The following is a 26,990-nucleotide window of genomic DNA, read 5'->3' on the forward strand; positions in this document are numbered from 1 at the left end:
TAACACAAATTACCATTAAAATTAATCAAATTTATTAGCTATACCAAAGCTTGTTCAATTGCATCTCACAACACACGCCTCAAATGCAAACTTATAAAGATTCAAGACTAGCATTGCCTATGATATCATAATGGCATATGGAGGTTTTGGACATCAATCTGTAACCCTTTGATTCTTTCCTCCATTTTTGTCAATTCTTGTTGAATCATCACAAGTTCATCTAATCTAGTTTGTGCTGAATCCTGATATGGTTTACCAACAAGCTTAACATAGCTTTCAAGACTCTCACTTGTCTCCAACAAATCTCTCTCCATTGCTTCTTCAATTTTACGTGCCAAGTTATCCGCAGTCCTCTTCACTTTTTCCACCACTTTTTGCCTTCGAAACGGAAAATTCGCAATCGCTATGTAACTATCACATGACCCAAGAAAAAAATAAAAAATTTATTATTATTTTGGTCAGGTGATTTTACATTGGGCAAAATGCAAGAAATAGCAATCTACTTATATTTATTTACATCAACAAGTAGCAAAGTAGGATGCTAATAAGCAAATGAATGAAAGTATGTTGCTATTATTGAAAAATATAATACCCGCCAGCAGAGCAAAGACCAAGAGCAAGAAGATCTTCCAAAGTGGTTGGTAGGACAGATGTCAGAAGTGAAGCTAATAAACTGGCTGTTCCTATTCCACCAAATGTCCCTAAGAACTTTATTAACACAAAAAATAAAAAAGACTAATTAGCACTTGCAAAATTTAACAATAGTTTTTTTTTTCAAGTGTTTACAAATAAATTCCTAAATTGCTTTATTCATTATAACCGGATATTTATTTAAATAATTATAAAAGGAAGCTGACCACTTCACGGATTTCTTGCTCAAATAGTTTGGAAGCAGCAGCAGCACTGAAGTCATCTAATTGTTGGATACTGAATTCATTTTTACTCTCAACCAATTTTCGAGTCTCAAACAAATATCGATTGCCTGACTTCATAAATGATGCCCATCTTTTCTCAAAACTTTCCTCATAAAATTTTACTTCACGTGCATTATTTGATCGGAGCCATTCACCATATTCCCCTAGTAATTTCTGCAAAAAAAACATAAAATCAAGAAATCTGAATAAAATGCCAATTTCTAAAACCTTATTCTTTTCGTTCAAACTCATCTAAAACTGGATTCAAAAAACAAGAGCCAGCATTTTTAGATCATGATGTGTCAATATATTGAGTAAAGCTGATTTTTGCAATCTTGGTCCTTATTTTGATGTTTCTTAATGATTTCGGACCTTGTTCCATGCAAAGTGACTATTTTCACCCTTTATGAAGAGAAAAAAAAAAAAAAAGGAAGTGCATACCTGTGATTCCAATAGTGCTGGACCAATGATGTCATTTCTAATGGTTGTAGCAGCAGGCATTGGGGCAGTATTACCTCCTCTAAAAACATACGACACCACAATATCAAGATTTGATAACCGCAGAGTTGACATAATAAGCTGCACAACGCGTGCTTGCGTTTTATCTATCTGCATTTATTTCAACACATCAAACAGATTCCAAAACATAAACTTCATTCATTTCAAAGAAAATAAAAATAATAAGTATACCAGCGATGAAGATTGTTTCTTCCAAGATATGCTTTCGGTTTCCATCTTGGATGCATAGTCTTTTACACTGCTTATTAACTCATTAATTGAAACCAAGTCTTTTTTCGCCTGTAAGCATTCTCTTTCCACAAGCTTTTGTGATGCTGAAAGAAGTTGTTCTGCAATTGCAATTGGTGTTTCCAGTTTCAGTTTGATTCTTTCGGTTCCTGTGCTTGTTGACACATCTAAGAAGCTGTATAAAAACTTTTCAAGCTCATAGAAACTAGTTGTTTCCCAATAAGAATCCTTATCTTCAGATATGGTTGACAGTTTTCGTTTAAGGGCAGATCGGGCAGATACAGGAAACAATGTTACTTCGGTGCTTAACAGCTTTTGTGTGTTCTCTTTAATGAATCCAATTGCTTCCTCAAGCTGTACATGTTTCAGAATGATTTAAAATTGCAAGTGGAAGAAACAGAATGTGAATGATTAGTTTTTTAGTATAATAGTATCAAAATTAGAAATACCCTTCAAAATGAGATTGAAGGGATGTATCATGTATGATGATACCTCGATGGGAGTTTGGTATATATCGGATTTGTTGAGTACAAACACGACCTTTTTCTTCCATTGTTGTGTGTAACGCAGAAAAGAAACCTTAAACATAACGAGAATATCTCAAGTAAGATAATTAAAAAAAAGAAAGATATTTTCTAGTTAGTTTCAGAAAACAAAAATCTAGAAGATACCTCGCTTTCAGTCAAAGGACGATCAGCAGAAATAAGGAAAAGAAGCAAATCTGCCCGGGGCACAAATTCTTCGGTCAGGCGCTGCTGTCTTTGAAGAATCACATTGGTCCCTGGCGTATCAACAATCATCATCTGTTTCACCAAAATTAAATTAAATATTTTCTCAATTAAAATATATAATCAAATATATAATTAGTGTCTCACATGCTCAAGTATTGGTGCAGGTAAATAACATATGTATTGCCCATCTGGGTGCCTTTCACAACGCTGCTGTTCGTTAGAATCAAGCTCTGAATATCGTAAAAAGGTTATCTCATTTGTTGTAGGGACAACTCCGTCTTTTAAGTACTTTCTCCCAAGAAGAGCATTTATGAAAGTTGATTTTCCAGAATTGAATTCACCCTATCAAATCATGACAAGATGAAAGAAATCTCAATGAAAATCATACCAAACTGTTAATACTACTTACTTAAGTCTACATACATCATAATACAACTCTGAGGTTAAACTTAAACAACAGAAAAATCTTAGAAATTGACTACGTTGCAAATTCCCCGGTTTTAAATGAGTATTTAAAAGTGACTTTTGTAACAAAAAAAAAAAATCATTTGAAATTCAGAGCTAATACCAATTTATACCCGCGGAATCAGAAGTTGTTGAAGTTCAGCACACAATTACCACTATAACCAGTAAGAATGGCTCACTGAGGTGTGAAACAGCATCCCTGAGAAGCGAAACTTCCTCCATCTGACATTTATTAAAAACCAATGAAATGAAAAAGTATTATATATAACTCAAAAACTATCACCAAAATCAATTTGGCCACCAAATTATAAGATTAAAACATCACCAGAGGCGAAGCTCTCTGAATAAGATCAATGGCTTCAAGCAGCATCGATCTCTCGCTTTCTATCAACTCTACTTCTCTATCCTCCAAATTCACAAACCCTGTGAACCCCTTTTCACCCAAAACACCATTTTCTGATTCCATCATCAAACCATTACGTAAAGCTTCTGTTCTTTTATCGGATGCCTGCATGCTATAGATCTTGTTCAAAGCATCGTTGCCTAGCAACTTTAGTCCTTCTAATGAAACAACTAATCCACTTGCTCCAGATTGTAACAAATATGACATCTCGTTGGATAGTTTATCCTTGTTATCCAGGTTGACAGTGAAAAATGTTGGAATTTTTGTCTGACTGATAATGGAAACCGATGGTTCTTCAATGCTTTCGTCTCCATTGTTATCGTATATTAGAAAATCCGCACCTTCAAAGCTAGAGGCATTCATGGCAGCATCTAAACTTTGCACTTTTCTTCCAATCAGAGGAAGAAATACCGAATCTGATTTTGAATCCATAATTGTATTCCTTGCAACAATGGCAGGTAAACCTGTTTTTGAATTGCAACATACATAAATTATTTCAGTTGTCTAAAGCTACACATAGATAGGCATCATTTCAAAATTAGGGTAAAATCAGTTGACTAAATGCATCGAAACTTTCTAACCTTGATCAGAAACCACAACACCACTGGCATTTACAGCAGTAGCAATATCAACCCTCTCTGCAATCAAAAAGTAAGCACGATCCCTAATCACCGATTTCAACAAACAAGCAGCATCATACAAATTCCTCCCACTTCCATCACCACAATTCAACACCACAACCCCAACAAGCCCCGAAACCGCCTGATCAACAGCATCAAGAACAAGCTTTCCGTCATCCAGCACGTCTTCGGGATTCAATTGAAGCACAACATTGGGGATTTTTATTTCCGGGCGCTTGTACCCACCGGGGAACAACGTTCTTTGGGGCTGTTGGTCATTGTTGCTTGAGATAAAGGAGCCGTTCTTCTCGATGCAGGTTATGAGAGAAGTGGCGGGGTGACGATGGTGGAGATTCAAAAGAGAGGGGGTACGGTGGTGGTGGTGGTGGTTGAAGTGGGTAAAGAGAGGGAGGTGAGATGGGGTGTGGAATGAAATTGAAACTGAACGGTGGAGGAGGGATACCATTAGGGTTTTGGATCAAAAGGTTGAAGAAGATGTGCATACACAGAGATAAAGTGTGTGTTATCTTGAGATTTATGTGGAGGTGGTCTGAGATCTCTGTTTTTCTTATCTTTCTGTAGATTTGTCGTTAGTAGAAACCCTCCATTCCCGCCACTAATTTCACGTGTTTTTTTTAGTAATAAAATATAAACTCATAGATCTAATTAGCTGTGAGTTCAATTTGGTTTCTTAATCAAACCAAACCCCAATTAAATGGGTTTTTGATATTAAATGTCTAGTGTCTTTTCATTTATCATGTAACTAAATTTAGGATAATTTTCAGAAATATTATTACATGAAAAGCCACCATTTTACTAAAAAAAAATTAAATCATTCATATTTACAAAAGTTTTCTTAAAAATCATTTATATTACAAAAATGTTTTAGAAAAGCACATTTTTTACCGGATGAAATTGGTTAGCAACTTTTTACAAGTTTACATGAACAAACATCATTAAAGTGGCATCTTCATCTATCTAGCAAATATATGTCCTACTTATGCAAAAACTTGTATGCTAATTAAGTTTCTTTTTTTTTTCAATCGGTCAATATTCTTGATGACTTCTTTATCAATTCAAATATATGATTTAGGAACCAAGGTTGTTAGGTCTCTATTTTTTCCGAACAGATGATCGTTGCAGTTTTTACTTAAGCAAAACATAAACTACAACAATAACTCTTAAATTCAATCAATTTCAATTGCTTACCTAATAATTATGAAATTTATAAAACTTTATACCTTGATTTATTTCTCATAGGTTTATTTTTTGTAAAACATGTATATGATATTGAAGTCTACAACTATATAGAGGTGTAGTTGAGTTAACATAACTCATGGGATACAAAAGATCAAGTCAAAAAATTCTCGTAATCTTTTGGTGTGTTTGGCAAAACTAGCTGGTAGCTTTTACTTTTGTAGCGTTTTATTGAAAGCTACTCCATGTAGCTTTTGATTTTGGAGCATTTTGTGTAAGCTAAACGCTCCCGTCACCGAACGAGACTTTTTTTTACTTGCGTTTTTTTTTAAAACTATATAGAGGTGTAGTTGAGTTAACATAACTCATGGGACACAAAAGATCGAGTCAAAAAATTATCGTAATCTTTGGGCGTGTTCGGCAAAACTAGCTGGTAGCTAGTAACTTTTGATCTTGGAGCATTTTATTGAAAGCTACTCCATGTAGCTTTTGATTTTGGAGCATTTTGTGTAAGCTAAAAGCTAAACACTCCCGTCACTGAACGAGAATTTTTTTAAGTAGCGTTTTTTTTAAAAAAAAAAAACTAAAAGCCAGAAGCTCCCAAAAGTTGTGTGTCGAACACTCTCTTTATGTTTGAAATTGATGATGGTCTCATGTGTAAATCCACAATTTAGGTTAAACGTTTTACCCTTTAAATGTAATTTTTTAGCAAATAAAATAGATTTTTTAGTAAATAATATTGAAAGTTTTAAAGATATGACTTTTCGAGAATGGATCATTTGGATGAAAAATTATTTGAGGTGATATTTTAGAATTTATGAAAACTAGAAGTATCTTAATATTTTATGAGCTTTGGTTATTTAAGTTGAAAACTGTGTTAATATATGTGAGATTAATTAATATAAACTGATTTAAAGGATTAAAATATTTTGATAAGTGATGATTTTGTTATTCATCTTAAGTTTGGGCTTACTTTGTGGTTTGCGCCAATCTTATGAAGGTTTGCGACAATCTTATGAATTGGTCTTATCTTGGATTTTGGCCATTAAATTACTTAGGGGTTGTTTGATGCATCTTCTAACTGGGTCCAATGCTTGGACCCGGTCATAAATATTCAATCCGCGTGTTTGTTTGCCTGTTGAAGCCTTGGACTCAACCGGTGTTTGGATAAATAGTTTTTAGCTTGTTAGCTCATTGCTTATTTGCTTATTGTGGTGGGAATAAACACTTTTTTTAAAATGTGTTTGGATTAGCTTATTGCGGTGGGAATAAGTAATAAGCAATAAGCATTTTAAGTGTTTGACAAACAAAACAGCTTATATGAGTAAAATGACCAATAAGCAATAAGCATTCCCCCTTGCTTATTAAAATCAGCTTATTTAGCTTATTCCTACCGCAATAAGCTGATTTTTAAAGACTCATATCCAAACACTTAAATTTGCTTATTGCAGTAAGATTAAGCAATAAGCAATAAACAGTCTATTTTTTCCCTATCCAAACACCCCCCTCAGTCTACAATCCTGATTCGGTCTCTATTTTTGTGCTGATTCGGTCCAAAGGAAAAACATGGCTAACTGGGTGGGATGAAGAAAAAGACACGTTTTTCCCTCTACCAGCAACGACTCCTTCACTTCTCCTTCGACGACACATATTCTTCCTTTCTTCATTCCTATCCTGCGATAAATGAAGGATACCAATTTTACCCTTCATAATTTTGTTTTATAACCATCAAAATCAAAACCTATCTCTCAGAAAACTACAATCGATCCTATTGATTTCTCAAATCGATTTCATCGTCTCCGAGCCAAGGTATGCTATATTAAGATTTTGATCCATGTAATTAGCTTTTTTTGTAAATTGTCTTCAATTGTATCAGTGCTATTGCGATTCAGTTGTATCACTGATTGTTTATTTGAAGTTTTTACAAATAATATTTGCAATTGATTGAATTTAATGATGAGTAGTTGGATGTACACACACTGATGTTTCAATTGGTGCTGATATGGTTACATACAAGTTTTTGGTTTTACGTATTGATTTTGCAATTGGTGGTATTATGTTGTAGAATTTACAGCAAAATATGAACAAAATTGCGGAAACAATGTACCCCCCCCCCCCCCCCCCGTGATGTTGTTCTTGTGGTTGCCCTTGGTGTGGTTTACTTTTTTTTTTTTACCCCTGATGTTGATTTGTAGCTTGTTTTGTGACTTCCTTTGGTTAGTTTTTTTATATTTATGTCAACCCGACTTGTATTAAACCTTATAACATGAACATAAAGAAGTAATTTCTCACTTGGTTATCGTTACTAATATTGTTTTTCCCTTTTGTCTTTATATGTTGTTTATACTCTTGTAACTGTTGAAGATTTGAAACGTATATCCAAATGTTGCTGGATTGATAATTTACCCTTCAAATTATATATATAAAACAAAATTCCATTAAAAAGATTGTTATATTAGCCTCTTTGCTTTTGCCTCTTATTATTTTGGATAAGACTTTTTTGGTCCTTATTATGTGTTAGGTAAAAAAGATAATGTTATAAATTAAATGGTAAATTATAATGAAATTATTATGAAAAAATGTTATTTGAGGGTAATATTGATGGGTTTTAGCCATAAGAACTTTCCTATGTGTGCATGCAAAACCCTAATGCTTGGATCTAGGCTTTCTAATTAAACATGCTTTGAACCAAGACTTCTAATGACTATTTAGGAATAAGAACAATGATAAAACAGATCTAGAATCATACCTTTGAATTCCTTGTTGATCTTGTTGTCTTGGAGCTTCTAGAGTCACAATTGTCACTCCTCTAATGGCTTACAAACACCAAATAGCAAGGAGGATGATTTGGGAGAGAGGAGAGGGGAGGAAATCGGCCAGGGTTTCTATGCTTTTGATGAAGTGCCGATTTCCCTTAGCCATAGGGTCTATTTATACTTGTAGACTCCTTAAGGGTTACAACCTAAACCCTAATTGGATAATCTTCTCTTAAGGCTATCCAAATCCATTCCTTAGATAACTCTTGGACGATTTGAGCTATCCTTTAGCTTCTAGAATCCGCCCAATCCATATCTATATGGATTTACAGTCTAAAGTTCAACTATCAAACAATTGATAGTTTATACCCTCTTATTTAATTAATCTCTTTAAGTCACCAAATTAATTCCAATTAATTCTATGACTTATATTAATCAAATAACAATATTATTATTCTTTATATTATTCTCATAATATACTAATAATATTTACTCTCTCTTAATAAATCATCCTATCAAGTTGCTATGGTGAAGGCAACCCAAAAGGACCATGCACAACCGGGTCAAATACTTACCTAATATAGTTGCAGCCTTAGACACTATTCCAACAGTCTCCCACTTGGATAAGTCTAGTAACTATATGCACAAGTACAATTCGGTTTGCAATCGTAGCTCTCAAAGACGCTGTCAAACTCTGATCTAATCAATCTTGTCCTTTAGATAAGGGATCGTATAGTCCTCTGTTAGATATCATGCTGACAATCCTATGGAATGGTTAGTCAAGCATTTAGGTTTCTCGATCTCTGATTCATTCGACATAGAACTTAATCAAACACATCAATTCAGTTCTGACCGGGCCCGACACATAAGTCAAATCAAATCATCGAGCGGCCGAGATATCGCTTTTACCTTCTTAGATAAAAGTTACAGATAAACTTTGACTTATATGCATTTACTTATTCATTAACCAACTATACACAACAATCCGTTTTATAACACTGAGTTACTGATGCGTTTTCGCATTATCAATGTACAATCAATTAACAAATAACAAACCATATATCTAGGTTTTAAGACTATATGATATTATCGTCTTGCGATCACCCTTTTATATCATATTCCATAAGGTGATTCCAGCAAGCGCGGGTTTGTTCCAATGCTCAAAACTAGTTCATAAGCACTCATGAACATTGCAGCAACCCTTTGCTATGTCTAACACCATTTAGACAATCTACACACCAATTCATGACAATCTTCATTCATATCTACTTCCAACATATGAACGATTGTGGACAATTCGAATAATTCAATTATTCCTAATAAACTCAATTATTCTGGAAGTCAAAACATGCAAAGTGAAACAATAGTTAAACAATTAACATAAGACAATAACATTACTCATAAATAAAACTCCTTTATTTAATCATCAAATGTTAATTACATTTATCTATTACACGTTTCTAACACTATCTAATCTATGCTAATATCATCCTTCAGCCCAATACTCCTAGCATGCTGCAAGTGCTTAACCCTACTCAGTCCCTTCGTAAGCGGATCTGTTGGGTTATCTTCTGATGATATCCTCTTCACTACGAGTTGTCCTTCTTCTACACGATGTCTAATGAAGTGATATTTTCCGTCGATATGTCCTGATCTACCATGATCCCTCGGTTCCTTGGTCAAGGCAACCGCTCCTTCGTTATCACAGAAAATCTCCATGGGCTCCTTTATGGCAGGTACAACTCCAAGATCACCGATGAAGTTCTTTAGCCATATTGCCTCCTTCGACACTTCGCTCGCTGCAATGTACTCTGATTCGCACGTTGAATCAGCTACGGTTTCCTGCTTGGAACTCTTCCATGTCACTGCTTCTCCATTCAGGGTAAAGATCCAGCCCGACTGTGAACGGTAGTTGTCCCTGTCGGTCTGAAAACTGGCGTCACTGTACCCTCGCACCTTCAAGTCATCACTCCCTCCGAGGACTAAGAACCATTCCTTCGTCCTCCGAAGGTACTTAAGGATATTCTTCACCGCAATCCAATGTGCTCTGCCAGGATTCCCTTGATATCTGTTAACCATGCTCAAAGCGAAGGCTACATCAGGGCGAGTACAAGTCATAGCATACATGATTGAGCCAACTGCGGAAGCATATGGTACTCGGCTCATTTCTGCTATCTCAGCTTCGGTACTCGGACTTTGAGTCTTACTCAACTTGGCATTACTTTGTATCGGTAATTCTCCCTTCTTTGAGTTTTCCATACTAAAACGTTTTAGTACCTTCTCTAAGTAAGTATTCTGACTAAGTCCAATTAGTCTCTTACTTCTTTCTCTTACTATCCTTATTCCCAAAATGTAAGAAGCCTCTCCGAGGTCCTTCATAGCGAAGCACTTCCCGAGCCAGGACTTAACCTCCTTCAGAGTCGGGATGTCGTTTCCTATGAGTAATATGTCATCGACATATAGAACGAGGAAGCTTACTATACTCCCACTGGCTTTGACATATACACATGATTCGTCTTCGCTTCGTACAAATCCAAAATCTTTGACTTTCTCATCGAAGCAAAGATTCCATCTGCGAGACGCTTGCTTAAGTCCATAAATGGACTTCTCAAGCTTACACACTCTATTTGGATGCTTCGGGTCCACAAACCCCTCTGGCTGAGCCATGTAAACATCCTCAGCCAACTTTCCGTTAAGGAAAGCGGTCTTGACATCCATTTGCCAAATCTCATAATCATGAAATGCGGCAATCGCTAGCATCACTCTAATAGATTTTATCTTCGCAGCTGGTGAGAAGGTCTCATCATAGTCAACTCCGGGAGTTTGAGTAAAGCCCTTCGCAACCAATCGCGCTTTATATGTGTGTACGTTTCCATCCACGTCGATCTTTTTCTTGAAGATCCATTTGCACCCAACGGTCTTACATCCGGGCACATAATCAACAAAATTCCAAACTTGGTTATCATACATGGATTGGATCTCGCTATCCATTGCCTCTTTCCATTTTGCAGACTCCGGGCCTGCCATGGCTTCCTTATAGCTATTAGGTTCATCAAGATTTATTAGTGTACCATCACTAATATACGTGTCCCCTTCGGTAGTAATATGAAAACCATAAAACTGGGGATGAACTCTAACTCTATCGGAACGTCTAAGAGGTAAGGACTCGTCAATCGGTTCAACCGGAGTTTCCTCCTCGGGTTGAGTGCCAGCGGTAGAGGTTCCTTCATCTATCGACTCTTGAAACTCTTCAAGCTCGATTTGCCTCCCACTCTCTCCTTGGCCTATGAGTTATCGCTCTCGGAAAACTCCTCTCCTCGCAACGAAGACAACATTGTCCTTCGGTCTATAGAAGATATATCCAAAGGATTTCTGCGGGTAGCCGATGAAAATACATCGCTCACTTCGAGGTTCGAGCTTGTCGTGAGTATCTCGTCTTACGAAAGCCTCGCAACCCCAAACCTTGATATGTGCCAACGAGGGAGCTTTCCCTGTCCACATCTCGTGAGGTGTTTTGGCAACCTTTTTAGTAGGGACTCGGTTAAGGATATGGGCGGCAGTCTCTAAGGCATACCCCCAAAAAGAGATAGGTAGTGAAGCACGACTCATCATAGAGCGAACCATATCCAATAAGGTTCGATTACGCCTTTCTGCCACACCATTCAATTGCGGTGTCCTAGGAGGCGTCAATTGCGAACTATTCCATACTCCTTGAGATAATCGTGGAATTCAAGACTTAGGTACTCTCCTCCTCGATCGGATCGAAGCATCTTGATTTTCCTGCCCAATTGATTCTCCACTTCATTCTTGAACTCTTTGAACTTTTCAAAGGTTTCTGACTTTTGCTTGATTAAATAGATATACCCATATCTACTATAATCATCGGTAAAAGTCACGTAGAAGCGGTTCCCATCCTTCGTGGTTGATCTAAACGGTCCACATACATCGGTATGTATTAAGTCCAATAGACCTTCACCCCTTTCACATGTACTCGTAAAGGGTGATTTAGTCATCTTTCCAAGTAAACAAGACTCGCATGTGTCATCTTCCCTAAGGTCGAATGACTCCAACACTCCATCCTTTTGGAGTTGGGCTATGCGTTTCTTGTTGACATGCCCAAGACGACAATGCCACAAGGATGCTTTATCCATACTAGTGGAAGAATCTATGTTCAAAACATCATTTCCTAAGTTATCAACAATCATAACAGTTTCATAAATTCCATTACATGGTATAGCTTCAAAGTAAAAGACACCATTTAGATAAGCTAAAATAGAACCATTCTCATTATTAAAAGAAAATCTAAAACCTTGTCTATATAAACCATGAAATGAAATGATGTTTCTAGCCATTTCTGGCGAATAGCAACAATTGTTCAAATCTAAACACAAATTATTCCTAAGCACTAAAGAATACACTCCAATCTTGGTCACAGGCGACGATCTTATGTTCCCCATGATTAGATTGATCCTTCCTTGCTCCACATCCTTACTTCTTCTTAGTCCCCGCACATTAGAACAAATGTGATAACCACAACCGGTATCAAGAACCCAAGAAATAGCATGATTAGAATCGTTAGATTTAGTTGTGTATATACCTGCGAAAGATGGCTTGATCTTTCCTTCCTTTATGGCTTGCAGGTACTCTGGGCAGCTTCTCTTCCAATGTCCTATCTTGTGGCAGTGGTGGCACTCTGCCTCCTTCGGGTTAAGGCAGGGCTTAGCAGGATCAACTTTGGTCCCACTAGAAGAGGCACCATCTCGGGCTTTAACCTTGCGATAGTTCTTAGATGAAGCCTTCCTCTTCTTTCCCTTTCCTTGACCAATAGCCAAGACAGGAGCAGCAGGTGGATTGGGAGTTGGTGCAACAGACTTGTCTTTGAAGTTGCTCTCAGCGACCCTCAAGAGACCTTGGAGTTTACTTAGGGTGACCTCCTCTTTGTTCATGTGGTAGGTCATCCTAAATTGATTGTACATCGGAGGCAAAGAGTGAAGCACCATGTCGATCGCCAAGTCTTCCCCAAAGTCAACATTTAACTTGCGAAGGCGGTCGACATACCTCTGCATCTTTTGCAGGTGCACGGTAAGAGATTCTCCATGACCCATCTTAGTGGAAATCATGTTAGTGAAAATCTCATAACGCTCTTGTCTCGCGTTCTGGTGGTATCTCTCCAATAAGTCCTGATGCATCTCGTACGGGTACATGTCCTCGTAGGACTTTTGGAATTCGGAGTTCATGGTGGCTATCATGATGCAATGTACCTTCGTTGCATCTCGCTCATGAGTTTCAAAAGCGGTAATTTCAGCCGAAGTAGCGATTTCAGGGTTGATTTTCTCGAGCTTCTCATTGAGGACATACTCCTTATCCTCATAGCGAGCAATGGTGCGAATGTATCTTATCCATTCGCTAAAGTTCGTTCCATCGAAGGTGACCTTTTGGTAAAGGCTCATCAACGTGAAAGAACTAGCAGCAGCGTTGTTAGCGTTCGGCATCTACAAATAGAAAAGACAAAGATAGATTAGAATAAGAATCCCTAATTATCACCCAATAAGAAAAATTAGGGCTAGGATCCAACAATAACATTTACATACTAGAAAAGGGATGTCGTAATCTAACATGCAAATAAATTGAAGGTAAGTGAATGACGATTCACTAATTCTCCACCATAAAAACCTAACTATTAGACCTAAATGTATTGAGAATTCCTAGGTTCGGATGAGATTCATTGAAACTATTCAATGGCATGTTTAAATCTCGATATGCCCCTCTTGTTTGTGACTGGGATACCGAGGATCACAAAGCGGGTGTGAATTACCATGCAAATTCACATGGTGCCTTCATTGTAACGATCATCTATTCGATGTGCCGGTAAACCACACACGCTCCATCGAACTATGATAAACAATGAATCACCCTTTGCCACCTTTGCTTAGAACCAATTAGTGTGTCGGTAAACCACACACGCTCCACTAACTTCTTAGCAAGGGTGCAAAGTGTAATTTCATGGGATTGCATCAATTCACTTTTCCTAAAGTAACTAAGATTGGGAATTTTTTTTTAAAAAAATGTGTAGTTACTTTGTATTACTTATTATACTTTTAATGAGAGGATGAGGTTGCCCTATCCTACCCGTTCGGCTAACGACCCTCCACCAATCAAGCAAGCGGTGGGTGTGAGTGTACACCCATTAAGCGCCATTTTATAGGCCGCAACCTTATACCCACCTTATAGATTGGCTTCGTGAATGAGGCCTACTAACGGTAAGACTAGCATTTAGTTATACATATATATATTATTCTTGTAATATTATATTAGTATAGGGTTGTATTTTAAACATTTTAAAATCTAGGGTTTGAAATTTAAATTGTCTAAATTAAAACTTTTAATCACAAAATATAAATTTCAAAACTCGAGGACAAGTTTTAAACATTTAAAACATGGAGGATCAAATAACAACTAATTTCAATTAACAATTAATTTCCTAATTATCTATATTTGATTTATTCAAGATTTCTTTCAAGATAATTACCAAAATAATCAAAATAATTAATTAATTATCATATAAGGAAATTAAATATTTTATTAGTTGATAAATATCTTTAATTAGATCAAGATTATAGTCATATATATCAAAAAATCGGATTAGGGTTGATCTAATATGATTAAGGTAAGTTTCCATAAGATAATCATGAAGAAATCCCGAATCTGGCCATTCCTGACGCTTGGACTCGCCGAGTGCACAAAGGGACTCGCCAAGTCCATGACTCAGAAACACAAAAATCGAATTTTGTAGTTTAGTTTCAGACAATTAAGCAACAATTTAATGAAAACCAAGCTAGGCTCTGATACCACTGATGGGTTTTAGCCATAAGAACTTTCCTATGTGTGCATGCAAAACCCTAATGCTTGGATCTAGGCTTTCTAATTAAACATGCTTTGAATCCAAGACTTCTAATGACTATTTAGGAATAAGAACAATGATAAAACAGATCTAGAATCATACATTTGAATTCCTTGTTGATCTTGTTGTCTTGGAGCTTCTAGAGTCACAATTGTCACTCCTCTAATGGCTTACAAACACCAAATAGCAAGGAGGATGATTTGGGAGAGAGGAGAGGGGAGGAAATCGGCCAGGGTTTCTATGCTTTTGATGAAGTGTCGATTTCTCTAATTGGATAATCTTCTCTTAAGGCTATCCAAATCCATTCCTTAGATAACTCTTGGACGATTTGAGCTATCCTTTAGCTTCTAGAATCCACCCAATCCATATCTATATGGATTTACAGTCTAAAGTTCAACTATCAAACAATTGACAGTTTATACCCTCTTATTTAATTAATCTCTTTAAGTCACCAAATTAATTCCAATTAATTCTATGACTTATATTAATCAAATAACAATATTATTATTCTTTATATTATTCTCATAATATACTAATAATATTTACTCTCTCTTAATAAATCATCCTATCAAGTTGCTATGGTGAAGGCAACCCAAAAGGACCATGCACAACCGGGTCAAATACTTGTCTAATATAGTTGCAACCTTAGACACTATTCCAACAAATATAGTCATTTTACATGGTCAGTCAGATGTAAAATCAAACAATTAATTTCAGCCAGAAGTTAATCCAGTCAGAACTTTCAACCCAGTCGATTCTACCCCATTCAACGACTATCAAACGACCCCTTAGCTTAAATATTTTGAATAGTCTTTGGTAATTGGTTTAGCTTGCATCATTGATCGAGTTTACTCTAATGTTAAGTTTATTCCCTTGTGTTGGATTCGTCTAGCTATTTATATCGGGCTTATTATTGGGTTAATTCTAGGCTTATCTCCTTTAAATGTTGGACCCATATGCCTTTAGCATTCAAACTTACGGACTAAACGAAAATTAACCTATTCAATTAGGTACCACTAATGTTAAATATGTCCATCTAGGGTATATTTTACATAATATAGCATGAGTAGAGGGACTAGTCTTTTCCAAGGGATAGCTGTGGATAATTACGAGTTGGACTTGTTTTTCTTCTCCATTTGACGATCTAGAGAATATAGAGAGGAATAGGATTCAATTCATGAGGAGAATTCAAAACTAAAGTATGATTAATGTTTTCTTTCAAGTTTCAACATCAATTTCATGAAAAAAACAATTGAGGTATATCATTATCCATTATAAGTTGTGTGTTGTATATCATGAAAAGAAACAATGGGGAATCGCCCAAATTATTCATGTATTATAAAAAAAGTTGGAGTAATCACTAATTTCATATCGTTTGAATGTGGATTTGATTGCTCCATATCCATTCGATTGAAGTAAAATTCATTCAAATGGTGAATCATGAAGTTACGAAACGTTGAATTACAAACTGAGTTCTAGCAATGGTGGATTATCTTTTGATCGGTTGATCTATTTGAAAAATATTATAAAATGAAGGTTTTGATATATGATTTGAATATATTAAAGTGTTATATGTTCAAATCATTGAAGGAAATCCAATATAAAGGTCATTAACAATATGTTAAAGCTTAAATTGAAGTCGAGGATGATGTCCTTCTTCATTGTTGAATAGATCACATTAATAGTGTTGATTAGGATGAATTTTGATGCTTGAAAAATGTTTTGAACTCTACTAGAAAAATGTTTTGAACTCTACTAATCCATTTTAAGCCATTACAAATCGATTTCGAAGTGTTAGAATTGAGTTGGATGAGTTTGGTTGTTGTTTTTGGAGGTTAAGGGTTGTTTGCACGTTGCACGGTCATGTGATCGGCCTATTATAACCATAACATGATCGTTTTAACCTTCTGTCCCCCAAACATTAGTTCTTCTATTTGGTTGTGATCGATGTTTCCTTTTGAGCACAGTAAGAATGTGTATGAGATATACGAATGCATCTACAACCCTTCATATTCATCTACAATCATAGCATTACTTTCTTATAATGTTTTCAATATGTGCATATTTATGTACTAAATATGTTGCATTCACTACATTCTTTTTAGGTTGATCACTTCCACAATGACCATGAATCAATTATTTTCAAAAACAGAGATTTTAGGTCGGAAATGATTTTTATATAATTTATCCAAAACTAAATAATTAAATTCGGACCAAAACTAGTTATGTTCCGTTTTGAAGTTTATTTTGCATTTGTATTCTTGAAGAAAAAAAATCATTGTGGAACTAAAAAAATTATTTTGAAAAATAACTGATTTGAACCGGAATAGGTTATTTTAAATTGATCAAACTTACATATAGTAAATGCACCAGCTGGTTAAAATAACATATGAATGATTGATTCATTGATCATTTGAGCAAAAGCACTTTTTTCGTTTATAACAAGAAAACCATTTTTGGTCAACAATCCCATTCTATCTTTCGTCCTCGTCATAATGGTCGGAGATCCCATATCTCCCTGCTTCCGGTTATTCTGAGGCATCATCTCCGGCGAGATCCTCCTCAAGCTCTGAGAAGTCCAAACACACACCCTTAATCACCTTTTCGTAGTCCTCCTCCTCCTCCTCCTCCACCTCCTCTTCATCCTGTCGCGAAGTAAGTTGATGATACTCCACAAGCTGTCGGAGACATTGGTTTTCTCTCGTTAGGTTTGCGTTATCATTAGCCAGTCTCGATTTTTCACCCAACAATGCCTCTAATTGAAGCCTCACCTGGACAATTGACAAATTTATTTTATTTCTTCCACAAAATTTTCACCCAATAATGCGCGCATAGAAATTAATTAGAACGTACCAAATCATCTTCCTCCGGTGGAACTCCCTTCACAAATCCGTCACGAAGCCGCCGGTTTTCTTCTTCAAGAATGCTGCATCGTTCTTGCATAAAACAAAGATCCGATTTCATTGATTTCATTTCTCTAGCCAATAATCCTGCTCTTTTTGCCATCGAAATTGCAATCTTGATGAATCAAAGATAACCATCAGAGACTCAAAAAAGTTTGTGCTTAATATAATTATTCAAGACTCGAGAGTTTAGTTTACTCACATTTTTGGCTCGGTTGAGTTTCCCAAATTCTTTCGTGTCATCGTGGTTTTCATCAGAAGCTTCCTCGGAATCCAACTTCCTTTTCATCCCTCTTCTGTTGGGATCTAAACTCTCATTATCATCTTCTTCCTCTTCATCCTTTGATGAACTTTGAGCTCTTTTTGCTTGTTCTAAAGAACTATGAAGAACATCAGACAGTGTTGGTGGTCTGGCAAGATCTTTTGCTCCCTGTAAATTTTTCAGAAGCGACTCAATTTCAATTTGTTCTTACGACCCAATAGAAGATGAAGATCATAAGCCAATAGATAACTCACAAGAGACAAGATTTAGGCTGATTCTTATTTAGCTTTTAAAAACCGAAATCAATGATTCAGACAGACAAAAGACCATTTTCCCCAATTCTCAAATTCCGGAAAGAAATCAAGTAAAGACGACATGATCTGGATGTATTAAGTTCGTACCTGAAGTGCACTGTCAAGATTGTTAGAAAGCTGAGAAAGGGAACTAGCAACAGAATCAAATCCCCTTAATAAAAGCAACGAGTCTTCCTTTAATCTTTTCGCACGATTCTTCCCTTCATAATTCTACAACCAAATTTCCCAAAACCAACAAAAAATCAAAACACAGAAACAAAAACACAGAATCAATCAAATTCGACCTAACCCTCTTACCAAAGATGGACCTTTCTGGTTCTCAAGAAGCGTATCGATCCGATTTCGAAGAATGCTCCAGAAATGCTTATCAGAGATCGGACTGATGATCGGGGATGAACCCGTGATGTGAGTTGATCCCTGCTATTCGAAAAAACAAAGGACATTAATTAGTGGGTTGGTTTTGTGAAGAAAAAAGATGACAATTCGATTAAAACAAACCTTAAAGAGGGGATCTGGAGATGGGGATTCCATTGACGCAGCTGCCATTGAATTGAAGCAAAGTGAAGAACAGAGAGAAAGAGAAGAAGTAACGGCTAGGTTTATGAGATGTAAAAGTGGGGGGTGGTTTTAAATAAGAGGGTTGTAACGTTATTAATGGAAGGAGATTGGACTTCGTGTTTTGGAGCTTGGATACTCCCTTAAAGAATCTAACGGCTCTAAATTATATTGTTTTCTTTTATTTTAGAAATTCAACTCTAAATTAGATCATATTGTTTTCTTTTAATTTTTCTATATTATTCTTGCATAATTTGTCAAGCTTCTTCTCTTTTTCTATTCTCCATATTCTGTAGAAAACTTTTTCTATTTAATTGCATAAAGAGTAATATATTTTTGTGTAATTCCTATTTTAGGGAAAACATCAAAGAAAAATGTTTTAATTTTTGCGAATAATAAAGTCCGTCAATCAGGATTTTTGTTATGAGAAAATAGAAGCAACTTGTTTTTTTTATTAAAATAAAAATTAAAAATCTTCCAAAACTGGGAGTTGAATAAAAGTAAGTTTTTAGTTTATACAGTCTATTGTTTATATTTTATAGTATGTTCAACCATTGAAAAAAAATGTTTTAATTTTTGCAAATAATAAAGTCTGTGAATCATGATTTTTGTTATGAGAAAATGGAAGCAAGTTGATTTTTTTTTAAATAAAAATCTTCCGAGACTGGAGTTGAATAAAAGTAAGTTTTTAGTTTATACAATCTATTGTTTATAGTTTATGCTATGTTCAACCATTGAAAAAGTTGTAACACTTTTTATCATTAATTATCTCTAAAAGGCAATTTCTTTTTAATAAGTTCTAACCTTTCTCTTTTTTTTAGTACTCATTAGTAAACATTATTTGTAATTAGTAATATTAATTATACCATATAAACTTTATTTTATGTATTTATATAAAGAAGTTTTTTTTATAGGTGGTAGGAACCTAAAAAATTTAAGCGAACTTGTAAAAACAAGTTAATTGGTGGTCAATTTGTTTAAAAACTTTAGACTTCATAAAAAGAATCCAACCTACCACCAACTTATTGAATATGCGATGAGAGACTCACTAAAGCATGTCAATCCCAATTGAATGAGACAAAGAAATATCAACTAGGAGATTTAAAATGCATCATAAAATTTAACGTAAATTTGTCTTTTTAAGCTCAAAAGTCATGTAAAAAATTTAAAATTTTATGTAAAAATAGTTTTTTTTAATCATTTAGTGGTCGTAAAATGAGCACTGAACAGTGGTCATGGCAGATTAGGTCTAAATGGTGTAAACATGTTTACATAACATAGTTTTCAAAAGTCATAAACATGAATTAGAGTATCCAAAAACCATAATCTCATAAAAATCTAGGATGATGTGTACAGTCAAGCCTTCACCTTGTCCCTATCCTTTGAAGTACCTGAAACCACAAGTTCAAATTGTAAGCCAAAGGTTAATGAGTTCCCTCAAAGTACCACACATAACCAAATAGATAACAACATACATATATGAGCCTTCAGAATGATTGGATCGTCTCACAAGGCATATAGCCTATCTGGACCGCTCTTTGGGCATTTGACCTGACCAGACCGCCTCGGGTATCTTAGCCTTCAGCACAAAGCGAGATCGCCTCAACCCAACAAAACATAACATGTCGACATATACAATAACAATAAATAACCATCGAGTACATGTAATCATACAGATCTACCAATCTAACACATAACCAGTAAACACATGTAATTGTACAGATCTACCAGTCTATCATATAACCATCATAACATCATCCAATATATCAGGATATATAATCCAGTGGGTCAGCATGGGTGCCTTCAACCCACAAGTAAAGTGAAGAAAACTCACATCAATGATAGCAGAACTGAATGTTGCTCCAACTACCAGCTCTACGGGTCACCTGTACAACACTTAGTGACCAAGCCTCAATCTACTACTTAAAATATCCCAGATGACCTAAATTCAGACTTGGTCAAAGTCAAAAGTCACTTCACTTGGTCGCCACGTCGTGGCTGCTGAAAGACAAAGCAAACGGGTCTCTACCAAGTCGTCACGTTGTAACGCCCGTAGATCCAGACTAGTCAATTAAGAGATAATAGGGGTCGAAAACGACTTTTCGACAAAAGATTATTTAGAATAAATAATCTTAACCAAGTTTTAGAATATGTCTCAAGGGTTCCATACATATAAAGAACGCCGAAATCCGAGTTATAATGAAGAAGTTATGGCTCGTCGAAGTTTTTACGGCAAAACCGGCACGGCACCGGGAGACGTATATAGTGACTTTTTGATGAAGGGCATTTTAGCCTTAGTGATCTAAACAAAAGTTTTAGTATACTTTAAACCGAGAACATACAAAAAAAAAAGAACGCTAAAATCTGACTTCGTATGATGAAATTATAAATTTTTTAAGATTTGGCATAGCAGTGCACGGCCTGAAACTCGAATTTTAGATCGAGCGGTTTTGGCCTACGCGACCTAAATGATAATTGAAGATCTCACTAATAGGAACTCAACGGTAAAAAGACGGACGAAAACAGAGTCCGTATGTAGAAGTTATGAATTTTAAGCGAACATTTAACAGTATAATCTCCTCGTATTGTTAAATTTAAGATCGGTCGAGAATTAGTCGATGGAGTAAAAATGAAAGTTGTAGATATTATTTTTACCTACGCGTGGATATAAATAACGTCAAAAACGGAGGTGGTATGTGAAAGTTACGGATTTTAGAAGTCGGAAGTGTGCTGTGCGAAAATGGGTGATGTGACACAATATTGGTCATTGCTTTTTCCCCAAGTCTTGCCACTAGATAGTGACATGTGACACCAAGTTCAGCCATTTTCACCCTATAAATAGAACCTCTCTCACCCTCATTTTCTTCACACATTTTTCATTCTTTCTTCTCTTTACTCTCTCTCTCTAGAACCTCTCTCTAGCCCTGAAACCCCCCGAAAATCCTAGGGAGCCTCCCTAGCACGAGGCAGAAGCCCCAGAGTGCTCGAAAACTTCGAGAATAAGAGCTTTTCCGCACGGGAATGCTGCTCCAAGCAAAGACTGGTTTTTCTATAAAACCCGCTGTAAGTGAGCTACGCATACGTTATTTTTAATATAGCTTTTATTTAATGTATAAATATTATTAAAAGAGAACCTTTATTTTTAAACTGAAGAACTCAGTACCATTGATTGCATTTCAATCATATATTTTCCACCTTTGGATTATTTGATGACATCATCTTTGTCAACCCATTTATTTTTGTCAATAGATTTTATAAAACGTATATTACATTTTAAATTAGAATTCCATTAATGACACTTAAATCTCACCAAAAATAAAATGAATTAAATTGGGAATTCTATTAATGACAATTAAATATCACCAAAAATAAAATGAATTAAATTAGGAATTTCATTAAAGACAATTAAATCTCACAAAAAATAAAATACAAAAATACCTCGCCTTCCTCAATTCTTTACATAATATATCTAACCTAAGTTTTGTAGTGGAGAAGAAAATGGGGGAAAACAGATTGTTTTGATTTTTACTTAACGATTTAGATTTATAGTCGAACGACTGCAATTATAAATACATCAGATAAAGGTAAGAAAACAAGTAACTCAAATTCCACTTGACAACTTTTTAGTCATCTCATATATGCTTATTTCTTGATAACTAATATTTGTACTATTTATCGATATTTGTACTAAAGTTGTGACAACATGAAAATGATTGTTACTCAAGTTGTTTGATTTTTTTTAGATTTCTTGTAGGTCGAAATTAGAGTTGACGAACAACAGAAATTATTGAATTCATTTGGGTTCTTGTGAACGTAAGTAAAATATATTTTGATTTTTATGTTATGAGGGTGTCAAATTTTGTGGTTTGAAAATTAATTGTCACAGTTATGTTATTTAGAAATTTGAATCAGATCATTCAATGGGATTCCCCATTTTTTTCATACTTTTGACGAATTGTTCAATAAGTTGAGCAATCAAATTATAAACGGTAGACTCATACACAATGTATGTCATATCCTTTGCTTTTGGTAGTTAAAGTCACAAATTTGTTTTTTTTTTTTTTTTCGTTTTTTTGGATGTGTTAGGATTTGAGACCTTGATTTGGATACTTGGAAATTTTGTTTGGTCTACATGTCTACTATCTGTTCGATGAAATGCTTAAGGTAACAATATTGGGATAAACCTGTGGCCCGGTTTAAATTACTTTAAAAATATATTGGTTTAAATTACTTAAAAAATATACTTGTTGATTTTTGTTATCCTTCACGGTTTAAATTTGTATGTTTCTCCTTAAAGTTTTATGTTTCATCCGTAATAGTTCTTTGTTTATGTTTTAGTTATAATGTCTTCTGTGACCGTTGATCATATTGGTTAGTTTCTCATACTAAGTTTTATTTGAAAATTATATTTAATTGCAACTTATTACACTATCTAACATTCCAATAATCTCTAATATTTGTGTGTGTGTGTGTGTGTGTGTATATATATATATATATATATATATATATATATATATATATATATATATATATATATATAAGTTATATTATAATATAAGTTTTTAAATAAGACATAACGAGATTATCACCTTATAAAAATAAAAATAAGATAGCAACCAATTAATTGATTCTTTATTTCAATATTTCATTATTATCTTTAAACGATTAATTATGTTCTAAAGTTTTGTTATACGAAAATTTTGTCAGATATATAAAATAATCATGTTTTAATTTTTCAAATTATAAGTAATCATGGTTTTAATTTTTAAACAGATATTTTGACAAAATAACTATTTTTTTTAGGATTAATGTATACTTATATATGAATAGGAGATGATACAAGAACAATATATTGCGTGTTCTTTAAAGTATAACATGTTCCTGCTAAGAACATATGAAAATTTGCATTCATAAATAAGTCTCATTTTTAACCAATTTGTTAATATTTATTGCAACACACCCTCCCTCTAAACCTTAAGCCCCTAAATAGTCGTTTGAAACTTATCATCGAAAGAAACTATTTGGTACAATTGCATCACTAATAGTCAAAATAAACTATCTAGAGATTTGGTCCAAGGTTTCCTCTATGTCCGCATGAAGATGACATGTTACCATTCAAGCTGATAAGAAAACAATTTCTAATCAATTTATGTTTCGCGATGTCAATCAATAAAGCTTACGGAGAAACAATTCCAAACGTAGGTATTTATCTCCCAGAATCGGTTTCACACATGGCCAACTTTATGTGGCATTATCTAGAGGGATATCGCGTGCCAATACAAAAGTATTAGTGAACTCTGACGAACAATTCAACGACAATGAAGTTTATACATCAAATATGATCAACAAAGATGATATCATTGCTCTGTAGGTATTTATCTTTAAGAATCGTTTGGAGGCAAGACCATTTTATATGGAGATGGCTTTAGACAAATTCTTCTAGCAATACAAAGAGGCAATTGTTCGGATATTGTGCATGCATCATATTCGTCCAAATTACGGCGTGATGTACAGTTTTACGTTTAACCGTAAACATGAGATTTATTTTGGTTGTCTAACTAAGATTTGGATGAGACAAAAGCATTTGATGAGTGGATTGTTAAAATTGGTGAAGGTAATATTGGCGGCCCTAATGATAGTGAAGTTGAAATTGAATTTCCAGAAGACATTGTTGTTCGCTCTATAGGTGACCATATTCATTCAATTGTATCCACCATTTATCCATCCTTTGAAAACCATCTTGATGATCAATCATATTTTCAAGATAAAACTATTTTGTTCCCTACAAATGTAGAATTTGATGCTACCAATGACTATATTTTAGGATTGATGAAAGATGAAGGGAAAACATATGAGTTCAAATTCTTTACGTGATACAGAGTTACCAGGTTTTTTTTGAGGAATCAATTTACTCTTCAGTTGTGTTGAATGATTTTAAGGCATCTGGAATTTCCAACCATAAACTTACACTAAAAATAGGTGTTCCGGTCATATTACTTTGTAATATCGACCAAACCAAAGGACTATGCAATTGTACTAGATTATAGATTGTTAGGCTTGGAAGAAACGTAATTGAAGCCTGAATCATATATGATAGATTCTTTATGGAGACTACTTATATACCTTACATGAATTTAACTCCGTCTAATGAAAGAATCTCGTTCTGTTTTCAGCGTAAGCAATTCCCTATAGTAGTTTATTTGCTATGGTCATTAACAAAAGTCAATGACAATAATTATCAAATGTTGGATTATACTTGCATAAGCTTGTCTTCACTCATTTTCAGTTATATATTTTTTTGTTTCTCGCGTCACAAGTGAAAAGGGATTGAAGGTACTCATATATTACGATGAAGGTTGTCAAACTAATAAAACAAAAAGTTATGTTTACAAAGATGTCCTTCAACTATTATAGATATTCAAATGTTTCTTTGTTTTTTTTTTCAAACATTTAAATGTTAGCAATAATGCTAAGTTTGTTTATGTTACTTTGTTTTTTTATAGTGCCAACTTTTTTATACATTTACATGTACATTTTTATATGTTCCCCGCGTTTTACGCGGGTCATAATCTAGTTATAGTAACGTTATTAAGAACTTATAATAAGAAATTGGGCTATTATTATGGGTTATATAAGTATTGTTTAACGCTTATATAATAGTAATAATATCTAGATTATTAATTAGTCTCGGCGAATAATAGACTAAACTCTAGTCGTAATAATACTAGGTTTCGTCAAAGAAAATTATTTTTTTAGAAGCGAAGCGCTGTCTGAGTTCGGAATCACCACCTTATCAAGTGAGTGCATAGTCCCTTTCATGAACATGAGTTTAATACAAGTATTGATTGAAGTATTAATTATATGTTTATGTGCGAGTTAATTGACGTTGCCTGAAATACGTGTTAAAGAACATACGTGATTATATATGATGATTTAGGATAAAGAGTAAACCTAAATTAATTATGAGGAATATTGGGTAGTAATTTCTTACGAGTACGAGTGAGTTATACTCAGAGAATAGAACTTTAGTATATGTCTTTGATCCGGGAGCGTGGATTAGACATAGTCATTGTCCCTAGTCCGAGACTATGGATTGGACATAGTCCGCTGTCATTAATCTGGGAGTATGGATTAAGACATAGTCAGATGTCCTTAGTCCGAGAGTATGGATTAAGACATAGTCAGTCGTCCTCAGTCCGGGAGTATGGATAGGACATAGTCATTCGTCGTTAATCTGGGAGAATGGATTTACACTTAGACACTTGTCCCTAATCCGAGAGTATGGAATGGACATAATTATTTATCCGAGAGCATGAATTAGATCCGAGAGTATGGGTTAAGTAAGAGTAAAATTTAAGGTCCGAGATTTTGGATAGTCTCGTTGTAAGGATTAATGGAGTGGGGCAAGAGTTGCTTATATATATATATATATATATATATATATATATATATATATATATATATATATATATATATATATATATATGGTAAAATTGTATATTTTGTGAGTTCTAAATTATACATATGATATAACATTGTGTGATTGAAATCCCTATGTACTCACCAGGTTTCCCAACCTTACCCACTCCAACTTATATGTATCACAGGTGTCTATATGAAGTTACATTACACTGAGAGATTAAGGAGATGTAAATCACTAGTGATAATGAATGTAAGTTTTGTTATGCTTATGTTTCTGTATTGACAATGACATCCCAATGTTTTAAAATAAAAAAATACATTTCTTCGGAAATGCTTTGATAACGTATTTATCATGTTTTTCTGGGAAGAAATTCCGCAACATTTTTATAAAAAGGGTACTCTGGTTTTTATAAAGCATAAACATAATCGGTCTTTTCTGGCCGTGAAAATGGGGATGTCACACACGTCGTGGTAACCTAAGGTCACGCCGTGGGGACTGGTCTGGACAGCTTAACCACCAAGTCATTTTTCCTATAACTTCAAGAACTTCAAATCTTAGATATGGTCCTTCTCATGGTATTGATGGATAAAGTTTCCAACTTTATACATTAAGACTCCTCGATAAGTCAAGATTCCAAACCCTAATTCCTTAAGAGTGACCAAAAGCATAAAGACACCCATTAAGCACCAAATCTCTAGAGTTGCACATCGAATGTTTCCATAATGATTCCATACTCCAAATAACCTCTAAAAATCATAGCTTTATCGACATGCATGTCCAATGCATGTCCCTTCCATTT

At 34.7% G+C, this 26,990-nt stretch overlaps 2 protein-coding genes across 3 annotated transcripts; both read right to left on the bottom strand.

The window, feature by feature from the left end:
• Positions 1–9: 9 nt before the first annotated feature.
• On the bottom strand, positions 10–4,435 carry FZL (FZO-like protein). The gene is made up of 11 exons (XM_079022705.1): positions 3,842–4,435; positions 3,183–3,724; positions 3,011–3,079; positions 2,537–2,734; positions 2,333–2,464; positions 2,154–2,240; positions 1,605–2,015; positions 1,356–1,523; positions 858–1,088; positions 593–708; positions 10–411 (listed from the first exon to the last, which is right to left on the bottom strand). Exons 1-11 carry the CDS (start codon positions 4,344–4,346, stop codon positions 126–128), a joined length of 2,745 nt encoding a protein of 914 aa, XP_078878831.1. The 5' UTR covers positions 4,347–4,435; the 3' UTR covers positions 10–125.
• A 12,676-nt stretch (positions 4,436–17,111) lies between these two features.
• LOC145076997 (GRIP/coiled-coil protein) lies at positions 17,112–18,864 on the bottom strand. 2 transcript variants are annotated; one of them, XM_079022780.1, is made up of 6 exons: positions 18,712–18,864; positions 18,511–18,630; positions 18,301–18,423; positions 17,840–18,067; positions 17,588–17,752; positions 17,112–17,505 (listed from the first exon to the last, which is right to left on the bottom strand). In XM_079022780.1, exons 1-6 carry the CDS (start codon positions 18,757–18,759, stop codon positions 17,263–17,265), a joined length of 927 nt encoding a protein of 308 aa, XP_078878906.1. In that variant the 5' UTR covers positions 18,760–18,864; the 3' UTR covers positions 17,112–17,262. The 2 variants fall into 2 exon arrangements, with proteins under 2 accessions (XP_078878906.1, XP_078878905.1); XM_079022779.1 differs by having other exon boundaries at positions 18,511–18,633; positions 18,712–18,861.
• Positions 18,865–26,990: the final 8,126 nt, after the last annotated feature.

The sequence above is a fragment of the Lactuca serriola genome, chromosome 9 (genome assembly GCF_051521515.1).
Source record: "Lactuca serriola cultivar US96UC23 chromosome 9, Lser_US96UC23_V15, whole genome shotgun sequence".
NCBI lineage: Eukaryota > Viridiplantae > Streptophyta > Magnoliopsida > Asterales > Asteraceae > Lactuca > Lactuca serriola.

Bases quoted from the DNA above. Each gene is read 5' to 3' on its own strand.
- FZL (XM_079022705.1), bottom strand. From the start codon at position 4,346: ATGGTATCCCTCCTCCACCGTTCAGTTTCAATTTCATTCCACACCCCA. The intron at 3,080-3,182 runs GTGATGTTTTAA...AATAAATGTCAG, and splicing joins TTCAGAGAGCTTCGCCTCTG to ATGGAGGAAGTTTCGCTTCT. The intron at 1,089-1,355 runs GTATGCACTTCC...TTTTTTTTGCAG, and splicing joins CAGCACTATTGGAATCACAG to AAATTACTAGGGGAATATGG.
- LOC145076997 (XM_079022779.1), bottom strand. From the start codon at position 18,759: ATGGCAGCTGCGTCAATGGAATCCCCATCTCCAGATCCCCTCTTTAAG. The intron at 17,753-17,839 runs GTGAGTAAACTA...TGATTCATCAAG, and splicing joins AACTCAACCGAGCCAAAAAT to ATTGCAATTTCGATGGCAAA. The intron at 17,506-17,587 runs GTACGTTCTAAT...TCAATTGTCCAG, and splicing joins CACCGGAGGAAGATGATTTG to GTGAGGCTTCAATTAGAGGC.